The sequence below is a fragment of the Vitis riparia genome, chromosome 3 (genome assembly GCF_004353265.1).
Source record: "Vitis riparia cultivar Riparia Gloire de Montpellier isolate 1030 chromosome 3, EGFV_Vit.rip_1.0, whole genome shotgun sequence".
Lineage (NCBI taxonomy): Eukaryota > Viridiplantae > Streptophyta > Magnoliopsida > Vitales > Vitaceae > Vitis > Vitis riparia.
Genome location: NC_048433.1, coordinates 4,397,702 through 4,417,926, shown reverse-complemented (window position 1 = coordinate 4,417,926; position 20,225 = coordinate 4,397,702). Strand labels below are relative to the sequence as shown.

Here is a 20,225-nt window from a genome sequence, read left to right as displayed (position 1 = left end):
CTGAAACTCTTTATGGTTTTGTGTCCTATCTTATAACTTTATGTGGTATTTTCTGTTATTCACATTGAAAGACTTTAAATACATCTTTGGTTATTTGTTTTTGCCTAGGGTCAAAGGTACTATTATCCTTGACACAAGTCACCACAACATCTTCTTAGCCTTTCTGTAGCATGATGTGACCTTGGGTATATCTTAAATGGGTAATGGTCAATAACATTTGATGGCTATCTAGGATGAATTTCATTGGGTAAATATGTAGTCCATTGCATTTTCATCAATATCAACCTTTTTACATAGGAAATTAGAATGTGCAAAAACTTTCTAAGGGAACATTGGATGTGGAAGAAACTGTTGTTCTGAAATTGAACTCATTGTTATGAACTCTCTTTTATAGAAGAGAATCATGCTTTTGAATGGCTTTAGACTTGGAAATGAGTGATTGGAAGGATTTATGGGAAACTAGAAGACTGTAGTAACAAGAATATTAGAGAAAGGGAGAGGATTGGAAAGTAAGTTAATAAGATATAGCTCAAGCTTCAATAAGAGATCATGGAAATGGGCAAATATGAAATTGAGGTCAATTAAGGACCAAAAAGGAGATGAGTGGTGAAGGAATAATTGTGATCTATAATTAGGAATGGGAGAAATGATAGTAAGTTGTTGTACACTTAAGTTTGAAATGAAGGAAAATAAGTTCCATTTCTTGAGGAGGTAACAGGTAGAATTGGAATTCATATCAATTAGAGGTTTCACTAGACACATCATTGTCATGTACATTGTCAAGGTGTGTAGGAAGACTTGCTTAAGGAACTTATTCTCTTAGATGGATGAATATGTGAATCTAACCTATTCTCGCATGTCCCAAATTCCTAATTTCGTTCAATTGCTAATTCCACAAGTGTTCCCTTTTGATACAGAACACTATGTAGGAGATTTTGTGTGTTGTTATTTCCTTTTGTAAGAGATTTGTTCTTGGATAAGAATGTGAAGGCTATTTTTACGAATAATCTTTGATCATGAGAAGAAAAGTTATGAGATAAAGATGAGTAAGTAGAGGTTATACTAGGTATGTGTAGAAGTGAGGCTAATGACATCTAGTGAAATAGGGGAAGAATGTTGTAGTGCTCAGGTTGGGGTGCAAATATTAAGAGTGAGGAAAGATAGCATTATTTTGGGGGCTTGGGCCCTATATTTGTATTCTTTTTCCTTTGTAATGTTTTTTGCCTTGGTAGTTAAGTCTTTCTCCTATCTGGTTGTGAGATGGTTAGTTCAACCATGATAAGTCCTCTATCTCTTTGTATTTGTATTTATTTGTATTGTTATTGCATAACAAGTGGCATTAAGCTTTTGACTATCACAACACAAACAACCATTTAGGATGTTGCTCTAAGGAGAGTAAGACTAGATGGGGTGCTTCTTTTTGCAAACCATTAAGAAGGGGTGGGAAATCTCCTCTAGATACACTAGCATCCTTGCGGGAAATTTATAGAGGACCAAACTTTGGCACAATGTATGGTATGGCATGGGGCACTTGAGAGTATTAGTTCTCAAGTCTTCTCTTAGCATTTAATAGATAAGTCTCAGCTGGTGATTTTGTTAGTGCTCAGAGAGCGGCCAAGGTAATTGAAATCCAAGGTTTCTATGGGTGCATTACTTAGAGAGTTAGATTTAGCAGCATCCTCCATGGCTTCCATTTAGACGTTATTAAAGGGGAAAGAGAGTATTATTTAATTTAGAAGATATTTTTTTTCTTTAAATGCAATTTGGGGACAAATTCTTACTAGAGAATGGAACCAAATGTGTAAGCCAAAGAAGGAAAGAAGGAAAGGGTATTAAGTACTAAGAGGATATCCTTCAGGAATTAAACCTTTAGGGAAGTGGTACCAGAGGTTCCTAGGGAGAATAATACTTCATTTCATAAGGTAATTTTAAGTATCTATAGATCCCATTCTAATGGATGGGATGCTGATTTTGTTCTCAAGTTGTCACATAGATGCCCTTAAAAGGGCTATTAGACAGAGTTCCTCAAACTTTAATTGGTTTTATTCGTTATTCAATGGGTGATGATACAAAAATTCGTTTCTAGGAAGATCTTTGCTGGGCAATAAAACTCTTAGTGAGTAGTTCCTAAATCTCTGTAGGGTAATGTGGTTGAAAGACTTTCATTTCTTCAATTCTAGTTTCTTTCTATCTAGCTCCATCTTGGAATTTCATTTTCATGGTAACTTCTTGGAGCATGAAATTAAGGAACAAACTCTTTTTACATCTATTCTAGTCTGTATTTATCTGTTGCCTACTTTTCCTAATGTAAGAGTTTGGTCCTTGACATCCTTAGAGTTCTTCTTAGTTATTCCGTTTTTAATGTTGTATATTCTTCTAACTTGTTCCCATTATTCCTATAAAATTATTTAGAAATCCTAAGCCCATCACAAGTAAAAGTCCCTATGGCTTGTGGCAAATAAGATGACCAATAATCAAGGACTAGCTTCAAGTAAGGTCTTACAAAACTCTTGGTCTGAAGTGATATGTTAAGTGGGGTTGAGAATCTGTTCATCACCTATTTTTACATTACTAACCCTAACATTGTGTTGTAGGCTATTTAGACTTTTTGGGATTGATTAGATTGCTCCAAGAAGGGTGGAGGAGATGTCAATCAAATCTTTTAAGGCTTTTAAGGGACTTCTATCAACTGATGACCATATTTAGTAATTTGTTTCATACATGCATGCATAAGCTCATTGCATCCAAGGTCATTTAAGAAGTACTCTAGGTATCACCCAACCACGGCTTGCTTATTTTGGTTTCCATGTTTAAACTTGCTTTCTAGTTACTATGTTGATCATATAGACCAGCAGTGCCATGAATATTAGTTGGTAGTTTTTCCCTGTTTGCTAGTTCTTTATACAAGCTCTCTTTGTCCACCTCTGCAGTATGTTCCAGCGGACATACTTCAAGACTTCAACATTGCATTACCTCCCAGGGTGTTGCTTCGTGACCTGCATGGGAGATCGTGGCCTGGAGATGTTTCTGTCTGGAAGGATGGTCGAACATGGATTGGAGGATGGCAAGCTTTCTGCAAGTCGAACCATTTGGATGAAAATGACTGCTGCATTTGTGAATTTGTACTGGAAAATGGCCACCATGGAGATTTCATTGTTCTTCACATTCACCGGGCACAACCCAAGATATCACCCAGGTTCAATCAAAGCTGAACGAAAAGAGACAAAACAAGTGAAGGCATTCCTAAATTTGGCAATCATTTTTATTCTAAGTTCTCCATGTAGTTATCTACTGGGTTTCTGTTTTTATATTCAGCTGTGTTTGTACTGAGACACGATCACTGAATTTTCCACTAGTGTTTCACTGAAATTCTGCTTGGTCTGTCTTCCATGGACTACATCATGGTCATGAAGGCTTCTGAGACTACTTAGAAGAGCTTAGAAGAGCATGATTCACCATGTAATAGAATTATTTTCCGCATACTTAACAATATAGTCAGTCCAACAAAGCAGAAAACCAAATTTAGAATGAGAATCCACTGATTTAAGAATATTTCTTGTTGGAAGACGACATCTTATTATGTATTTTGTATACTAATTAAAATAAGATAAATATAAATTTATAAATTTATCAAATTATAAATATAGAGAGAAAAATGTCCTTTTCAGAAATCACACGTTGCTGTCAAAATAATTGTGAATATCATACTATGTCAAACCAAATCATGTTATGTCTGCAACATGGGTCCACAGAGATTTCGACTTTAATGGCTCACTCAGGAAAGCCCGGAATACCCAAAACATTATCTGAGGAAAAGGTTTCTAGGTTTGGAAATTACCCAGAACAGAAAGTTGATTGCAGGAAACAATGAAGGCGTTTGCAGGAAACACAACTCAGCATTGCCCATTAGAAAGTGTCCTCCACGCGCCACAGATGAGGATGAAGCCACTCTGTCTGACACGACTGCCCCCCTGTTGCTTTTCTTCTTTCTGGTTTCAGAAACGCCTCTGGGTTCAGAAATTGCCTTGGGTTATTTGCTGATATAGTGGGTGTGAGACTATACAATGGGTTTTAGCTGATACATGCACCATCTTCTTTGGCTGCTTAGAGGTTTTTTTTTTTTTTGTTGCAGAACGAGATGAGTTCACCACAAGAAGCGTGCCCTGAGTTCTTCAAGGTGTATCTCCCAGAGGGCAGCTCTGACAAACTGGTGATCATCTCTCTCTGATACCTTCTTTTTTGGTCTGGGTTCTCCTTCTAGTTTCATCTCTAGTGTTCTTGAAAGGTGAATGCATGTTTTATTTGATTTGTGTTCACTCATCTGTGGTTGACTGATTGTAGGATTTGTGAAGTCTCTTGTTTGTTTACTTAGCAGGCACTTTGGACTTTGTTTGATGACGGATTGTGTTTGCTTTATGATTTCTGTGTTTTGATTGATAGGGTGTTTTAAGTGTTGATAGGTTCATGCATTGAGGTTTTTTTTGAGTTAGTAGGTTGAGTAGTGTGCCATTTTATACATATTGGCCATTCTTTAATCTCTCACAGCAGCAGTATACATCTTCAGACTTAACGGAGATGATGAAAATAAAAAGAAAATAGAAATAAGCATGTTCCATAGAATATTGATAAACATGATCAGTTTTTCCAGTAACTGTTACAGTGATTTACTATTTGTTATTGACATGCGAACTTTTTACTGTGTAGCTTATCCCAACTGCTTTCAGAGAGCATTTTAATGGATTTGTGCCTCACAAGGCCATCCTCAGAGATCCTGTTGGGAGAGTTTGGCAAGTGGAGTTAAGCAAAATAGGAAAGGATGTTACTTTCAGAAGGGTTGGCAGAAATTTGTTACAGATAATTTTGTAGAAATGGAAGATTTCTTGTTTTCCGATATGATGGTGGTTATATATTTATTTTAATTATTTCGAAATACTGGGTGTGAGAAGAAAGGCTCTGAGGAGATCAATGTGGGCATCTACAAAAGGTGTTTTTGTGTAAATGAGGAAAAAGATGTGGAGGAAGAAAAGAGCAATGAAGAAGAGGAGGATTCGGCAGAAGAGGAGAGGGATTCCACAGAAGATGAGTCATCAGATAAAGAGGAGGAAGGGGGGAAAATGAGTGAAGAAGAAGAAGAACCACAACCAAAATCCTCTAAAAAGAAAGGGGTTGTATACAAGCGCAAATATTCTGGAAGGGGTCAATCACCAATTGGTAGAAAAAACTATAGTGAAGTTTTGTAATTCTTTTCTTTTCTTAAAAGAGTGTTCCAAATACATATATATCGCATGTGCTCTTGTATTAGTCAATATTTAACCTACAGGTTTCCTTATGTAGTTGGGTACAAACAAACTGCCATTAAAAAGAGCAGAGTTGCATCCGAAGAAAGCAACTGCACCAAGAGAAAGTATAAGGAAGCTTCTGCTGTCCAGGTTGAGGAAAACATTGCTTTTGAAATAGAAAGTATTGTTAATCCCCAAAATCCTTATTTCGAAACTAAAGTAAGACCAGCGAGGAGGAGCAAATTGGTAAGGCTTGCATCACCTATTTATAATCTCTCCTCCGTGAACATCTTTTATGGTTGTGTTATATCTTTTATAACTTTATGTAGTGTCATGGCTAGACCTTAAATATTTCTTTGTTTACTTGTTAATTTGTTTTTGTCTAGTGTCAAATCTAGTATTTTTCTTGAATATCTTAGATAAGTAATCCTCAATGAGATCTGATGGCTTTCTAGGATGAATTTCATTGGCTAAATATTTCACCTATTGCATTTTTGTCCAGGTTAACTTCCTTGTATAGGAAATTAGAATGTGCTATAAGTTTCCACAGGAAAAGTGGATGTGAAAGAAAGCAATGTTCAATAATTGAAATCATTGTTATGCCAACACTCTTTTATTGACGACAATCATAAATTTTGAACACCTTTGGAGCTAGAAATGGGCGGTTAGAAGGAATTAGATTGGTAGCCAGAAGACTTTAGCAACAAAAATGTTAAGGAGAGGGATGGAAAGAGATTTGATAGGATGGCTCCATAGCTTTAGTAAGAGATCATAGAAAACAGGGAAATATGGGATTGATTATAAAGGACCAAGGGGAAGATGAGTGGTGAAGGAATGATTGTGGTCTGTAATTGGGAATTAGGGGAATAATAGTAAGCTTTTGTACTCTTTAAGTTTGAAATGAAGGAAAACAGGTTGTCTTCAGGAGAGGTAGGATGTAGAGTCAGAACCCATATCAACTAGAGGTTCCTGTAGGCTGTAGGTGTATCATTGTCATATGCATTGTCAAGGTGTACAGGAAAGATTAATTAAGTTATTCTCTTAGATAGATTCATATGTGAATCCAAACTATTTTCACATCTTAAACTCCTATCCCTCCATCCCAAGGTCCTACAGGTTTGAAGAAAAATATAGATATTGGTTATGAAGAGTTCCTAATGAATAAAATAAAGAAACTAGAAATTATTACAGAAATAAATGAAATTTATGGTTGAGCTTTTTTCTTTGTGTGAGGCCATAAGAAGGTTTTATGGAAAATTGACACAAAGGAAACTAAAACAAATCTTCTCTAACTAGTCCTAGTATAAAAATAAAGTTAACACAATTTATTCAAATTTCAGATGATGCTTGACTTTGAATCGGTTGGTAGATTGATGTGCCACATTTTCTATGCATCATTCTGCAGTGGGTCCATGTATTCCAGATCATAAAATACTCGATATGCTCAATTCATATATGTATATCATGTGTTCAGGGCACAACATTTTTTCCCCTTAGAAAGTACTTCTGGTAGTTTCATTTGATGCATCCCTCAGCATATCTGCTATCAAAGGTGCCCTTTAGGCATAACACCTTATTGCTAATGTGCCAAGTTAAGAGTAGGGTTCAGGGGATCCTATATGGACTCGTTCCCACCTTGATGCTGTGCCTATCCTTCTAATCACTGAGTACTCGGGGTGGGCTTGTGAAGTGGTGGTAGGATGCTTCTTGGTGCTTGTTAGATTTTGCCCAAAAAGTTGCAAGTTGCAACAACCATTAGATTTCAGTTATTTATGGACCTCATACTTTTGTCTCTTAAAGAGAGTTTGGTATGAATCTCTTTAGGGTATGATACCATTTATTATATATATGCATATGTTAACATTAGATCTTCTATTGACCCCTCAAGAGGTTTGGAGTGCTGGTTTACTTGGAAGCTTAGATGAGCAAACTATATACTGGATTGCTTAACCAAACACAAGGGGCCTACTTGTCATAGGCGTCAGTTAGGGATTTCATTTCCCCTTGGATAATTTTTTTTTCTAGGTTGAGATTGGGTTTCATTGGGCATTGTGGTAGCCATCTTTTGATGTTCCATTGCTTGTAAAAAGTTTGGCCTTTTAATTTCTTTCTATTTCCACATTCTGTTTGCAAGATAGTTCATCCCTTTTGGCCTATTTCTATTCCTATAATGTAGTTTCTCTTTCTTCCCATAAAAAGAGAATGTCTCAAGCTTTATAATTGCATGATTCTCCCTAAGATTATTGCCGGGTTTCCCCAACTCAATATCTGATACAAGCTGTTCCACTATTCCCCCAAACTTGGTTATTTCATCATCTTTGTACCACTCTTCTCCCATAAAATGTACCATCAATAGATCAAATAACAATTCTTCATTCAAGCCAGATGAGAGCCAACCAAATAATACTAGTAATGTTGCAATAGCACTACTTGCTAGCTTCTTAGTTATAACAAATGTATTTTTTTTTTTGGTGCTATATATCTTGCTTTTTTTGCTGTCATCCATGAAAAAAAAAATTCTTTTTTTCCTGTTTATTTCTTAATTCGCTTGCTAAATGATGACCATGTTTAGTAATGTGTCTCGTACATACATGTTGCTTCTTTTAAGAAGTCTTCCAGGCATCACCAAACCACAGCTTGCTTCTTTTTCTTCACTTCCTCAGTTTAAACTTGATGTCGAACTTAGTAGAGCAGTGCCAGAAACTGTAGTTACTAGTTCTTCTCATTTTGCTTGTTGCTTATGGAAGCTTTCTTTGTCCACTACTGCAGTATGTTCCATTAGATGTGCTAAGAGACCATAATATTAAATTACCTCCAAAGATGACCCTTCGTGACCCTCTTGGGAGATTGTGGATTGGAAAGGTTGCTGTCTGGAAGGATGGTCGGACATGGATTGGGTGGAAACCATTCTGCCAGTGGAACAATGTGGGTGAAAATGACACCTGCATTTGTGAATTTGTACAGGAAAGTGGCCACGAGGGGTATCTCCTTGTTATTCACATTCTTCGGGCACAGCCTAGCCGGAGGGCGGGCAAATGCAAATGCAAATGCCGAGCTGAAAGTGGTGAAGAGATGGCTGAGCCGAGTGAAGCCAACTTACGTTTGCCAATAGTTTCTTCCAAGACTTCCAGATAGTTAACTATCGATATTTATTGTGGTTGTTAACATTTATGTTATGGGATTCCTATGAGATTATGAATTTCTGGATATGGTATGTAACTATCTATCAAACCCTATGTATAATTTACAATCTTCTCTTCTATTACCTGTACAGTCTTCCAAACTCTGCAGGCTTCCAAGGGAGAGTTTGGTCCATGACTTGGTGCAGCATGGCAGTAAAGTCCCTGCGTCTGTTCACTACTAGAGGATTATGCAATTTGTTTTTCCTCTACTCAACTGGGTTTGTGTAGTTTTAGCTGCCCAAACTCAGAAATGCCATGGATCCCATGGAAGTGAATGGCCCTGATCCATGATTTTGAATATTGTGTTTTTGACCCCATATTCTTTTCTCTTTAGCTATTTTTTTCCTGAACTATTTCTCAAGATGTGAGAGTTCAATCAAGCAAGGATGCAATACTCTCAGCCCTCTGGTGGGAGTTTCAATTGTCCGCAGGAGCCCTTGGCTAAACCCAAACACACCCATTCTCTATATATGTACCTCTGTTTGCTTGATTTGTTTTGACTCTCCTCAAGTGACTCTTATCACATAAATTTAGAGTTAGGGCTTGAAGGAAAAACAGTGTCATTTGAAAAGTCAAAAACTAACTGGCTTGATTGCATCATTGTTTGGTTTTCAAAGCTTAAACTGGTGGTTTGAGCAAGTGATTGTTATGAATTTTCACAAACGAACAAAAGCACTTTAATACAGGCTCTCTCCCACTAGCATGACATGGGTCTCACTTTTTCCTGGCCAATATTTAAAGTGGGACAATCTTTCTCTAGAAATAAGCTCATCTCATCAGCTTGTCAGCCAACCATCTTGCTATCACCTTATCCAACTTCTCCCATCTCACTTCTTACAAAGTGTCATTTGCTTCCCTCATCATCTCTGTACTTCGATATTTGAACAAAGCTCTTCAACCTCATCACATCAGGTAATCATTTCTTCTTTTCTCATTAGCATATTCTCCCTGATTGCCATGAAACTATAAGAAGTTTTTCTATCTTTTCCTATCTTTTCTCAGCATCCAAACAAGCACAAGGCTAACAAAATTTTCCCTTAAATACACACCAGATTGTGGGGAAGATAGCAATGGCAACAGCTTCTGCCACACTTTCCCCCTCCACATTTTCTGCTGCTGCCATTGCGGGCTTTGGCCGCACCTCCCAGAGGAGAAAAACCAATGTACACTTCATAGGGGGACTGAACTCCTTTGATGGACTGAAAGCTTACAACAGTGTGGCCTCTTTAGGCCTTCCTGTTTGTACTGAGCAGTCCTTTGCAAAGATTGTGAGCTCACTGAAGTCCCCATCACAAGGCAAAGGAAGAGGAGGAGGAGCTCTGTCTTCTACCTGCAATGCTGTTGGAGAGATATTCAGGATTGCGGCAATCATGAACGGCCTAGTTCTGTTGGAGTTGCAGTGGGGTTTGTTCTTCTTCGAATTGAAGCATCTGTGGAGGAGGCTGAATGAGAATCAGAATAAAATTAGTTAGTATCTATTGTTTGTTATTCAACAACCTCTGTTTCTTTCCCTCTGTTCAATGCAGAGACTGAATTGTTTTTGGCTATCAAAACAGAAACTCGCCTTTTCAACAATTTTATAGTAAGATGCTTGATTGGTATTACATTTTTTGGTCTGGTTGAGAGATAAGAATACTACACACATATCCCATGGAGGGTTGAGACATCTTGTCCACAATTTGGAAGGATAATATTTGGTGAGATTAAATTAATTACGAACAAAAGAATAAAATTTGTTTTTCTTGGGAAATTTATTTCCATTGCAGACAAACCTGTCCACACAATAATTTCTACAAAAATCTTAATCCCAAATTTAAAATATGATTATGGGGATTTTGGAATTTTGGAATTTTGGAATCTTGGAATTTTTGAATTTTGATGACACTGTTCTGATGTTCCATACGGAGGTAAAAGATGTTCATATTGGCCTTGGAAAAAGATTCTACAGCAGCCCACATGGATGTGGTAATTGTGCAGGCATTGCAGGGAAAACAAAACAGAATCATGCTAAGAACAAGCATGAAAGCGCTTTCCATGGAATATTATGATTAAATGAACTAGAATTTGGCCAGGTGTGCTCCGCCTTTTCTAATGGATCCTCCACAGCACAAACCCAACGCAATACTCTCCAAGGCATATTCTACACCCATGAATGTGCTGCAAAGCATTCACTTATTATCATGACTTCCAAATCTTGATTTCTTATTGAATGAAAGTAATAAGTTCATGATGGGTTTATTCTTGAAAACAGAAAAAAAAAAAATTATATGAAAAATATGTATAATTGTGTTGTATGTTTTTGTAAAATTGGCTTCAATAACATTTTTTTTATAAGAGTCTATTACATATGCATATATTTATCTGGCATCAAGGTTGGTTTTATCTTCTCTTTATCATTAGTGTGGTGAAGTTTGAGGTGGATTTGATTTCTTATCTGTGTGATCAAAAAAGTTTTTGAAAAAAGAGAGAAGGAATATAGAAACAACAAAAAACAAAAAAAAACAAAAAGCTACCCTTTAATAATACAGTGGTCATCATTTGATCAAAACTTTACAAATTATTTGTATCTTTATTCAGATTGAAAGTTGGATATATAACATTAAATTAATATCCTTGTCTTAATGGTATTTCAAATGTAGGGTAGAGGGGTTTCATCAGTTTTAGTAAGAGAGAAAGGAACTTTTATGATATACCCAGTGTCATTTGATCAACAAATGCACATGAGATTAATGGGTTTAGTAATAAATGCGTAACATGGTGATAGATTAAATTATCAGAAATTTTTGGAAAAAAGTGAGTTTAGGAATAATGACATCACTACAGAAACTCTCTGAAAAGGATGATGCTGTTTGACAACGATTTGCAGGAAATGGGGGAGGAATGCAGGGAAACTCGTGAATATCAACTGTAAAAAAGCATTATCCTTCACGTGGTTCGATTTCCCATGAATATGATACATAAAAGAAAGGTTGGAAATGGGTTTATGATGATTTTCCTTTTCCTTGTGTGTGTGTGTGAGCGTAAATATTTGTCATGTTCTTGCATTGGTTCTGTATACTTGGATGCTGATGCTCCACCATTTTTCTGTTTTGTCAAAGATTCTCCATGCTCTTTGAACTCAAGCAACTGTTTGATTCATTCTAGGATTTCATGGTACCTGGTACACGAATGTGTTTTTATTTGTGTTGATTTTTGCTAGTTTTCTCATTTCTGCTCTAGGTCGATATTTTTTTTATGCGGGTTGAGCCAAATTCATGTTGCAGTGAGCTCAGAATCAGAAGCACAAATGGTGGATTCAAAGGGGTTTCTCACATATCTCTGTTACTTCATCTTCTTCCTCCCTGTCTTTGTTCTTCTCTTTGCTCTTGGCATCATCAAAGGTCCTCTCTCTGTCTCTCTCTCTCTCTGTCTCTGTCTCTCTGTCTCTGTCTCTGTCTCTGTCTCTCTCTATCTCCACTAATCAATATATGGATTCATGATATGCAGGTGGTATTTTCAGTCCCTTTGTGTTTCTGGTAATAGCTTTTGGGGACATAGGTGTTGTGGTAGGGCTATGGCCTTGTCATCTTGTTTGGACTGTTTACTGTATAGTGATGTTTGTTTCTTTACTCTGTATTATTCGAGCTGAAAGGAACTAGGAAGATTGCGCTGTTTGGTTTCTCAGAACGGGAAAGAAGAGCAAAAAAAATTTGAATCCTAAGTAAACCCTCTTCTCATCTGTGTCCGATAGAAGGGGTTGTTTGGTGTAACTCTTTTCCTTTCTGGAAGACAACATGCCGTATGATTAAGATTCAAAATTTTCCTCTTTTTGTTTTTTTTCCCAGCTACCAAACATGTGAATACAGAAGGAAACCTTCCGTTTCAACATTTATTTGTTTATATTCAATTAATTCACTGACTCAATGTAACTTATGAAGAACAGGACAAAGAAATTTGATCCATATTTGAAGTGCCTATTGATTCTTATGGTCCCAATTCCAATAGCATTGTGGACAGTTGTTGGGGTGGTTGGTAGTGTGATTATGGGAATTGGTTATGGTTTCATTTGCCCTGTGATGGATACATTCAAGGCTGTTAGCATGGAAGGTGTTTCTTTACGAACAAAATTGATCAGATGCTTCACGGTAACTTTTCCACTGATCTCCTTGGGCATTCAATTTTGTAGTTTGATTGATTGTTATTGAGTGGATTTAATAATTTTAGAATTACTTCTATAGGATGGTACTTGGAGCAATGTTTGGGGTGCCTGCACAATTGTCCGTGATTTTGCTGATTTTTCTTTCCATTCCTACTTCTCAGTGATGGATGGATTGCTTGAATCAAAAGGGGAGAAGCCCATAGAACTAAAGTATAAATCTATGCAATTTATTATTTTTTTCTCAATTTGTCAATGTTATGGGAGAATTTGGGATATGAGTAGCAACTGATCTTCAGTAATCTTCATGCAGGGTTTTCGAGATACCAGGTTGCATTTTATGTGCAATTCTCGGAGTTCTGGTTGACGTGCCTTTTATAACTCTGATAGTCCTCTATAAATCCCCCATCTTGCTGTTCAAAGGGTGGAATCAGTTACTGCATGATCTTATTGGAAGGGAGGGGCCTTTCTTTGAAACCATCTGTGTCCCCTTTGCAGGGCTTTTGATTTTGTTGTGGCCAATTGTGGTTGTTTTAGCTGCTTTGGCTGGAGTTATTTCGAGTTTCTTCTTTGGCTGTTATGCTGCTGTTATTGCATATCAGGTACTATTTCAATTATCTAGTGCTTCCAATACTGATTATTTGATCTTTCTTCTCTTATGCTCCTGCCTGGTTTCCTTATGTGTTGATGGTTATTATGCTTATGATTTTGCCATGGAATTGCTTTAGGAAAGCTCTATAAAGAGGGGGTTGCTATATATAGTTGCATCTATGTCATTGTTTGATGAGTCCACCAATGACTTCCTTTACCTACGAGAAGGATCCTGCTTTCCCAGGTATTCAAGTTTTGCATCACAAGTCAATTCCTCATGGATTATACTGTAAATATACATGAATTTTTTTGTTTCAACTTCGATTTTGCTGTTGTGTGACTTGTTATCAGTTAAACATACACTATTTTATTGTAAAATTTGTATCTCTTTGTACCATAAGATAACCTCTGTTCATGTGGGCAGCCAGACCAAGATATCGCAAGCAGCTGACTTATAGTCCAACACTGGTGTCTGTAAATGGGCTGAATGAACAGCTCCATGCCAATGAACCTCTTGTAAGGACAACTTCTGAGAAAAAGAGGGCACTTAGTGCTGTGATGGTAAGAACATGTGCCTTATGATTCTATTATGTAATAGCTTGTGCATGTATGTCCTGATTGTGGGAATACTGCTATAGTGTCTTCCATTTCTGCAATTACTATAGTTTTTTTTTTTTTTGTGCCATTTCCCCCCTCAATTAGAAGGTTATGTTTGACATCATTCAGTATGTATCTGACTGTGGAATGTAAGTGCACATTGATTTTGTAACTGGGTTGTGTTTTGTTTTCGGTTTGGAGTGAGGATGGCCTTTTTTATGCAGATCATGGTGTCTGAACACCAAGAAACTCCAGGAACTTTAGCACCTTATATCACATGTATGTATGGATAGTTGCTAACCACTTGAATCAATGCATTGATCAGATATGGGATAACTACTTCAAAGCATGTGAGCACACCGGGAAAGAGCTTCTCAGAGCTGGAGCTGTTGGGATGCCAGATCTGGAGACATGGCGAAATTCAAAGAACAAGATAATTAATATTGGAATTCCTGCTTATTCGTTTCTGGAATGCTTCCTTCACTCTATCAAGAGTGGTTCCCCTGGATTTCTCATGCGTATGGATAACTGCCTATTACCTCATTTTTTTAACATTTTGTTTCAGAGAACATATAAGTCTGTTATATGCCTCATCAAGAATGGTGAATGCATGCTTTCATGAACATATCTGGTGAACCTTATCGATCAAGTTCACAGAGAATGTATGACAAAGCTTGTTAGGATCTGTCATAAGATTGAAAACCTTCAGTTTGTCTTAAATTTTATTTATAGAATATTTCTTTTGAGTTGGGTTGAGATAGAAAGTTTATCAATTTCTCATTGCCATTGCCTACTCTATCAGGTGACAATGTTGAATTAACAAGTTTGAACAGACCTGAGGGAAGGGTTTTTGACTGGATGTTTGAGCCCATGAGCATCATGAAAGAGCAGCTCAAGAGCCTAAATCTAGTGGAGACTGAAGAATTATACCTCTACAAATTTTCTCTGTACCATGGTGATAGAGAAAGAATGGAAGCTTGGCAAAATGGCGGCTTCCCACCAGAAGATGAGATTAGGAGAGCTCAGTTAGAGGGTATTAGTAGAAGGTAAAGTAAATTAATAGTTGTGTTCTGCTTTTTTTCTGAGTTATGTCCTCTTCCTCATTTTAAAGTGAATCATGCTTTCACAATCTGCATTAATAAGTATACTCGCTCAATCTCTTATTCTTTTTATTCATTTGATAATAACTTTCTAGCCCTTAGTGGCAAAAGCTTTATGATTCCATCTTCTTCTTCCAAACAGGCTGCAAGGATTTTGTTTGACACTTTCAATTCTACCGACATCCAGGCGCTGGTTTGATGGAGTGGTGAAAGAGATAGAACAAGAAGCAAGGCGGGGATTGGATGGGTTTGATGCACTTGATGATCCAACAGCAGTTGTTTAGGATGTTTTTTTTTTTTTTTTTTTGAAATTTAAACAATAAGCTTTGATGATCTGAAATTTTTTTTCTTCTTCAAATTGGAATTATATATTTTTACATTGCAGTCATATCTGATACTCGTAAAGTGCATCTTCTTCTTTTTCTTCTTGTTTGTTGTTTGATTACACTTTAATCTTCATAGAAATTGACATTTTCTCCCCCATCAACTCTAGAGCTAATCAGGAAGGTAGAACAGTTCTTGGTTTGCAGACCTCAGAAAATCAATTAGTTAAACAAAAACATAGAGAAGAAAAAGAGGAGCTAAATTTGTTGATGTTGTGACAAACTCTCCGACCTTTTATTTAGCGAGAAGTGATACCGAATCAAGTTTGCATTGCTGGTTTGTCGTGTGGCTGTGCACGAGATTACTAGTCATCGTCCTCCATGCAGAGTGAGGTGTGCATGAGAGAATGCTCTAATTAATATCTTCCTTCATCAGGCGATTGTGCGTGCATGTTGGGGCTCTTTGCTTACATATGGTTCCTTTTTATGCCAGGAATTGCATGTTTGGGCTCTTTGCTTACATATGGTTCCTTTTTATGCCAGGAATTGCATGTTTGGGCTCTTTGCCTATATATGGTTCCTTTTTATGCCTGGAACTGGTACTTTTAGTCCACTGAACCTGTGTTAGTACCAGAAATAACAACATGAAGATACCTATCAAGAAAAATATAAGTGACCAAGTGAGTAGACCGGCTCCCTAAGGATTCCTCGTAGGTCTGGCATACTTATATTAGACTTTCAGAGATAAATAAGTAAAGAGAACTTGAAACACTAAAACATTGATCAAATCATATTGGAGATGAGCTTGTAAGTTGTATTGTGTGGTAGGTAAAGAGGAGGCACAACTTGGGCTGAAAGCACCTGAACTGAACTTTCCACTGACTCATTTTCTCTTGAGCGGCTAAAAATGGGACCATCAAGAGACTGGCCTACCTCAAAATCTGACCTCAATCAGTGATTAAAATATTGTAATACTTCGTCAACATATCGTTGAAATATCGTGTATCGGTGGATCTCGACATGATATATAGAAAAGAAATATCAGCACCTCAATATTTTGGCGATTTATTGAAAATTTCACCAATTTTTCACAATTTATCAGCAATTTATTGAATTTTCGCCAATATTTTGATGGGTTAAACTTCAAAAAATTTCAAATCTTCTACTGTTGTCGAGGGAATCGAACCCTAACCAAAATGTTCACCAATCGCTAAGACAAGTTTGCCCCTTATTATATGTGACACTAAAAATATATATACTAAAACTCATTATATAAACATAATATTAAAAGAATGTTTTAAATAACAAATTAATTATTATTATTTTATAATTAAATAAAAAATCATTTAATTAATTACTAAAAATATAAAATTTATCGTGATAATTTTTTTCATAGTGTTTTTAATATCATTAATATATTAATTAAATATTAAAAATCATACATATATCATTATCTATTTTATATCATTTGACACAATTGAATTAAATGGATTATAAATTTAATTTTAATATTAAATATATATTTTAATAATCAAATATCACAATATTATGTCAAATAATATTTAATATAATTTAATAATAAATATACACTTATAAAATACATATTTTTTAGTCTATGCATACGATATTATTATCAAATGTGATAAATTATATTATATATGTATTAATTTTTTGAACAAAACAATTTTAAAATATCTATTATATTTTTAATTTTATTTTTAAAATTTTATTTTTTATATATTTATAAGTTCTGATTAATTTTAAGTCAATTAATATTTTTTATCAAAATATAGATATATTTTCAATATATCCCATATCCGTTAAATAAAATAATAGTATAAATATTAATAATTTCATCCTTATCCTCAACCACCACCACCACCACTTAAATAAAAAAAAAAAAAAGTTCCCCCAGTGGGAATCTACCTCGAGATCGGGCAAAATGGGAGACGTGGCCTCCCAAAGGAAAATCACCAACCCATGGGCCATGGCACTTGCGGAAAAAGCTGTCAACCCGGGACCACGCTTGTCAACAACGTCAACGACAAAATGAAATGAACTAAAAAAAGGAAAGGAGGAGGATGGTAATCCTTCATGGACAAGAAAGGAAACGGAGGAGAACTAGATTTTTGTATCTCCATCTTCTAATGGGATTCTCTCTTCAGCTTCAAGATGCCACAGTTTTCGGCATTCTTTTTGCAATTACCTGTCTGTGGTTGGTTAATGCCAAAAGCAACAAGAACAAAGGCAGAAGCCCACCAGAGCCCTCCGGGGCATGGCCTGTAATGGGTCACCTTCATCTTCTAGGAGCAGACAAGCCACTACATAGGACATTTGGAGTCATGGCTGATGAGTATGGACCAATCTTCTCCATTCGTCTTGGCCTTCGAACAGCTCTGGTGGTTAGTAGCTCGGAAGTAGCAAAAGAATGTTACACTGCCAAGGACAAGGCACTCGCCAATCGACCAAGATCCTTAGCAGTAAAGCTCATGGGCTATGACCATGCCATGTTTGCGTTTGAACGTCACGGTCCATACTGGCGTGATGTGCGGAGGCTAGCCATGGTTGAGCTCCTCTCCAACCGCCAGCACGAGATGCTCAAGCATGTCCGGGACTCAGAAGTCAAGTTTTTCATCCAAGAGCTCTATGGGCAATGGGTAGATAATAGAGGCAGCCCTGTTTTGGTGGACATGAAGAAAAAGTTTGAGCACCTTGTAGCAAATTTGGTGATGAGAACAGTTGCTGGGAAACGGTGTGGAAATGGCGAGTCAAACTGGTGCCAACCCCTAGGTGATTTCTTGAATCTAATGGGGCAATTTATGGTTTCTGATGCAGTACCCTTCCTTGGATGGTTAGACACAGTGAGGGGATATACAGCAAAAATGAAGGGAACAGCTAGGCAGTTGGATCAGGTTATTGGAAGATGGGTGGAGGAGCATCGTCAGAAGAGGCTTTCCGGAAGCATCAATGAGGCTGAGCAAGACTTCATTCATGCCATGCTGTCTGTTATAGATGATGCTCAGTTATCTGCTCATGACCATGACCATGATACTGTCATCAAGGCCACTTGCTTGGTATGTTTATACTACTTCATGACACCACCATCCTCATGAGCATCTGCAACTTCATCAAGACCTTGATAATACACGTATTACTCCATCATGATCTATTTTTTCCTTCTGCTATACAGTATTTCAGGTCTATTGAAGTAACTCTTTTTCTTTCTTTGACAAAAATTGTCGAGACCATTCCCTAAGGAAACAGCAGACAGAATTCATAAATTAGGCAGGAATAACAGGAACTGGGATAATTTTTTTTTTTTACCCGGATTCCCTAGTCATAATTCTTCTGCCGCTAGACATACTATTTCACAAATGATGTATGGACTTTTTTCTTTAATCACAAGTTCAACATGGGTGTAATATGTTGATGCAGACTGTCATGTTGGCGGGCAATGATACAATAGCGATCACACTCACCTGGGCCCTCTCTCTGCTAATGAACAACCCTCGTGCGCTAAAAAAGGCACAAGAAGAGTTGGACTTCCATGTGGGAAGGAATCAGCAAGTGTACGAATCAGAAATAAAGAAGCTAGTCTACTTGCAAGCCATTATCAAGGAGACCTTACGACTATACCCTGCTGGGCCGCTTGCACTGCCACATGAGGCCATGGAGGACTGCACTATTGCAGGATTCCACATCCAAGCTGGGACTCGCCTTCTGGTTAACCTCTGGAAGTTACACCGCGATCCCACAATTTGGTCGGATCCTTTGGAGTTCCAACCTGAGAGGTTCCTGACAAAGCATGTGGGTTTGGACGTTAGGGGTCAACATTTTGAACTTCTACCATTTGGGTCAGGCAGAAGGATGTGCCCAGGAATCTCACTTGCTCTGGAGATCCTGCAGCTGACACTAGCCAGATTGCTTCATGGTTTTGAATTGGGAGTGGTTGTAGATTCACCTCTGGATATGACTGAAGGTGTTGGGCTCACTATACCTAAAGCAACTCCACTGGAGGTCACCCTAGTCCCAAGGCTACCCTCCGAGCTCTACCACTAAAGTAGTATCCTAATGTGTGCCACAAAATCCCCTGGTTAGCCCAGGAAGGGTCTACTCCACTGGAGGTCACTCGGAATGCATATCCGCCTAAATAAACCTCGATGAAGAGCCTCATATCTTGGGATGTTACATCACTTGCCGTCCTTGCATATCTACTCAAGCTTTCTTAATCAGGATACTTTCTAGGTACCTTGTGTTTGTAATTTAACTGGAACATGTTAAAATTAGGAGTCCTGGGTCTATTTTGGGAATGTTTTTTAAAATAATTCTTAAAAAAAATATATATTTTTTAAACTATTTTCAAAAATTGTTTTATCATATTTTCTAAAATAAAAATATGTTTGAAATTTTAGAACGTTCTTAACATGTTTTTTTCTTTTTTAATTTTCAAATACTTTTTTAAAAATGACCTTTCATCTCCAATGCTTTATTTTCAACCATTTCTAAAAATTAATTAAATATGTTTTTCATGTTTTTTTATTCTCAAAAATAAAATAATTATTCTTATAACAATTAATTTGTAAACCTAACTTAAGCCTTTTTTTTTTTTTTAAATAAAATAAAATAGAAATGTTGAATTCAAAGTGCTTAAGAATAACAGGTGAGTGAATGGAATGAGTGTGGCCTTTAAAGCTCATCATTTGTAACATGATTTAAGAACTTGTTTAATAGAGGTTTTAAAAAGCGTTCACAATCTTTTTTAGAGCTTAAAAATATTTCTTTTGATAAAAAATTTTAAATATTAAAAATACATTCTAAAATTACTATCAAACAAATTTAAAAAATGTGTTTACCAATGTTTTTACTAAACATGATTTTTGTGAAAGTATTTTCTCTAATAGTCTTTTTCAGATAATCATTTATTAAGAGTTATTTGACAGTGATCCTAAAAGTGCTTTACTATAAAAGGAGTTAAAAAAACATTGAATGTTTTTTACTATCAAATTTAAAATGCCACT

The 20,225-nt window shown here is 36.6% G+C and overlaps 4 protein-coding genes and 2 pseudogenes across 9 annotated transcripts in view; all 6 read left to right on the top strand.

The window, feature by feature from the left end:
- LOC117911171 (B3 domain-containing protein At4g34400-like) overlaps positions 1–3,550 on the top strand; it is a 78,472-nt gene extending 74,922 nt beyond the window's left edge. The window contains exon 9 of the mRNA XM_034825407.1: positions 2,931–3,550. Within this exon, the coding sequence (XP_034681298.1) occupies positions 2,931–3,212 (282 nt within the window). The 3' untranslated portion in view covers positions 3,213–3,550. The remainder of the gene's footprint in view (positions 1–2,930) is intronic.
- LOC117911169 overlaps positions 1–19,508 on the top strand; it is a 22,830-nt pseudogene extending 3,322 nt beyond the window's left edge.
- LOC117911172 (B3 domain-containing protein At5g57720-like) lies at positions 4,924–8,453 on the top strand. The gene is made up of 3 exons (XM_034825412.1): positions 4,924–5,211; positions 5,335–5,525; positions 8,049–8,453. Exons 1-3 carry the CDS (start codon positions 5,115–5,117, stop codon positions 8,412–8,414), a joined length of 654 nt encoding a protein of 217 aa, XP_034681303.1. The 5' UTR covers positions 4,924–5,114; the 3' UTR covers positions 8,415–8,453.
- LOC117911174 lies at positions 9,319–10,065 on the top strand (annotated as a pseudogene).
- Positions 11,000–15,307, top strand: LOC117911164 (uncharacterized membrane protein At3g27390-like). Of its 6 annotated transcripts, none has more exons than XM_034825398.1 (11): positions 11,008–11,429; positions 11,560–11,621; positions 11,725–11,841; positions 11,948–12,585; positions 12,679–12,809; positions 12,910–13,198; positions 13,325–13,431; positions 13,616–13,748; positions 14,110–14,302; positions 14,587–14,830; positions 15,027–15,307. In XM_034825398.1, the coding sequence occupies exons 4-11, from the start codon at positions 12,373–12,375 to the stop codon at positions 15,166–15,168; spliced, it is 1,452 nt and encodes a 483-aa protein (XP_034681289.1). In that variant the 5' UTR covers positions 11,008–11,429; positions 11,560–11,621; positions 11,725–11,841; positions 11,948–12,372; the 3' UTR covers positions 15,169–15,307. The 6 variants fall into 6 exon arrangements, with proteins under 6 accessions (XP_034681285.1, XP_034681289.1, XP_034681287.1 ...); XM_034825396.1 differs by lacking the exon at positions 11,008–11,429 and having other exon boundaries at positions 11,436–11,614; positions 12,384–12,585; positions 12,910–12,926; positions 13,095–13,198; XM_034825394.1 differs by lacking the exon at positions 11,560–11,621 and having other exon boundaries at positions 11,000–11,429; positions 11,681–11,841; positions 12,384–12,585.
- Positions 17,345–19,493, top strand: LOC117911166 (xanthotoxin 5-hydroxylase CYP82C4-like). The gene is made up of 2 exons (XM_034825403.1): positions 17,345–18,281; positions 18,643–19,493. Exons 1-2 carry the CDS (start codon positions 17,355–17,357, stop codon positions 19,264–19,266), a joined length of 1,551 nt encoding a protein of 516 aa, XP_034681294.1. The 5' UTR covers positions 17,345–17,354; the 3' UTR covers positions 19,267–19,493.
- Positions 19,509–20,225: the final 717 nt, after the last annotated feature.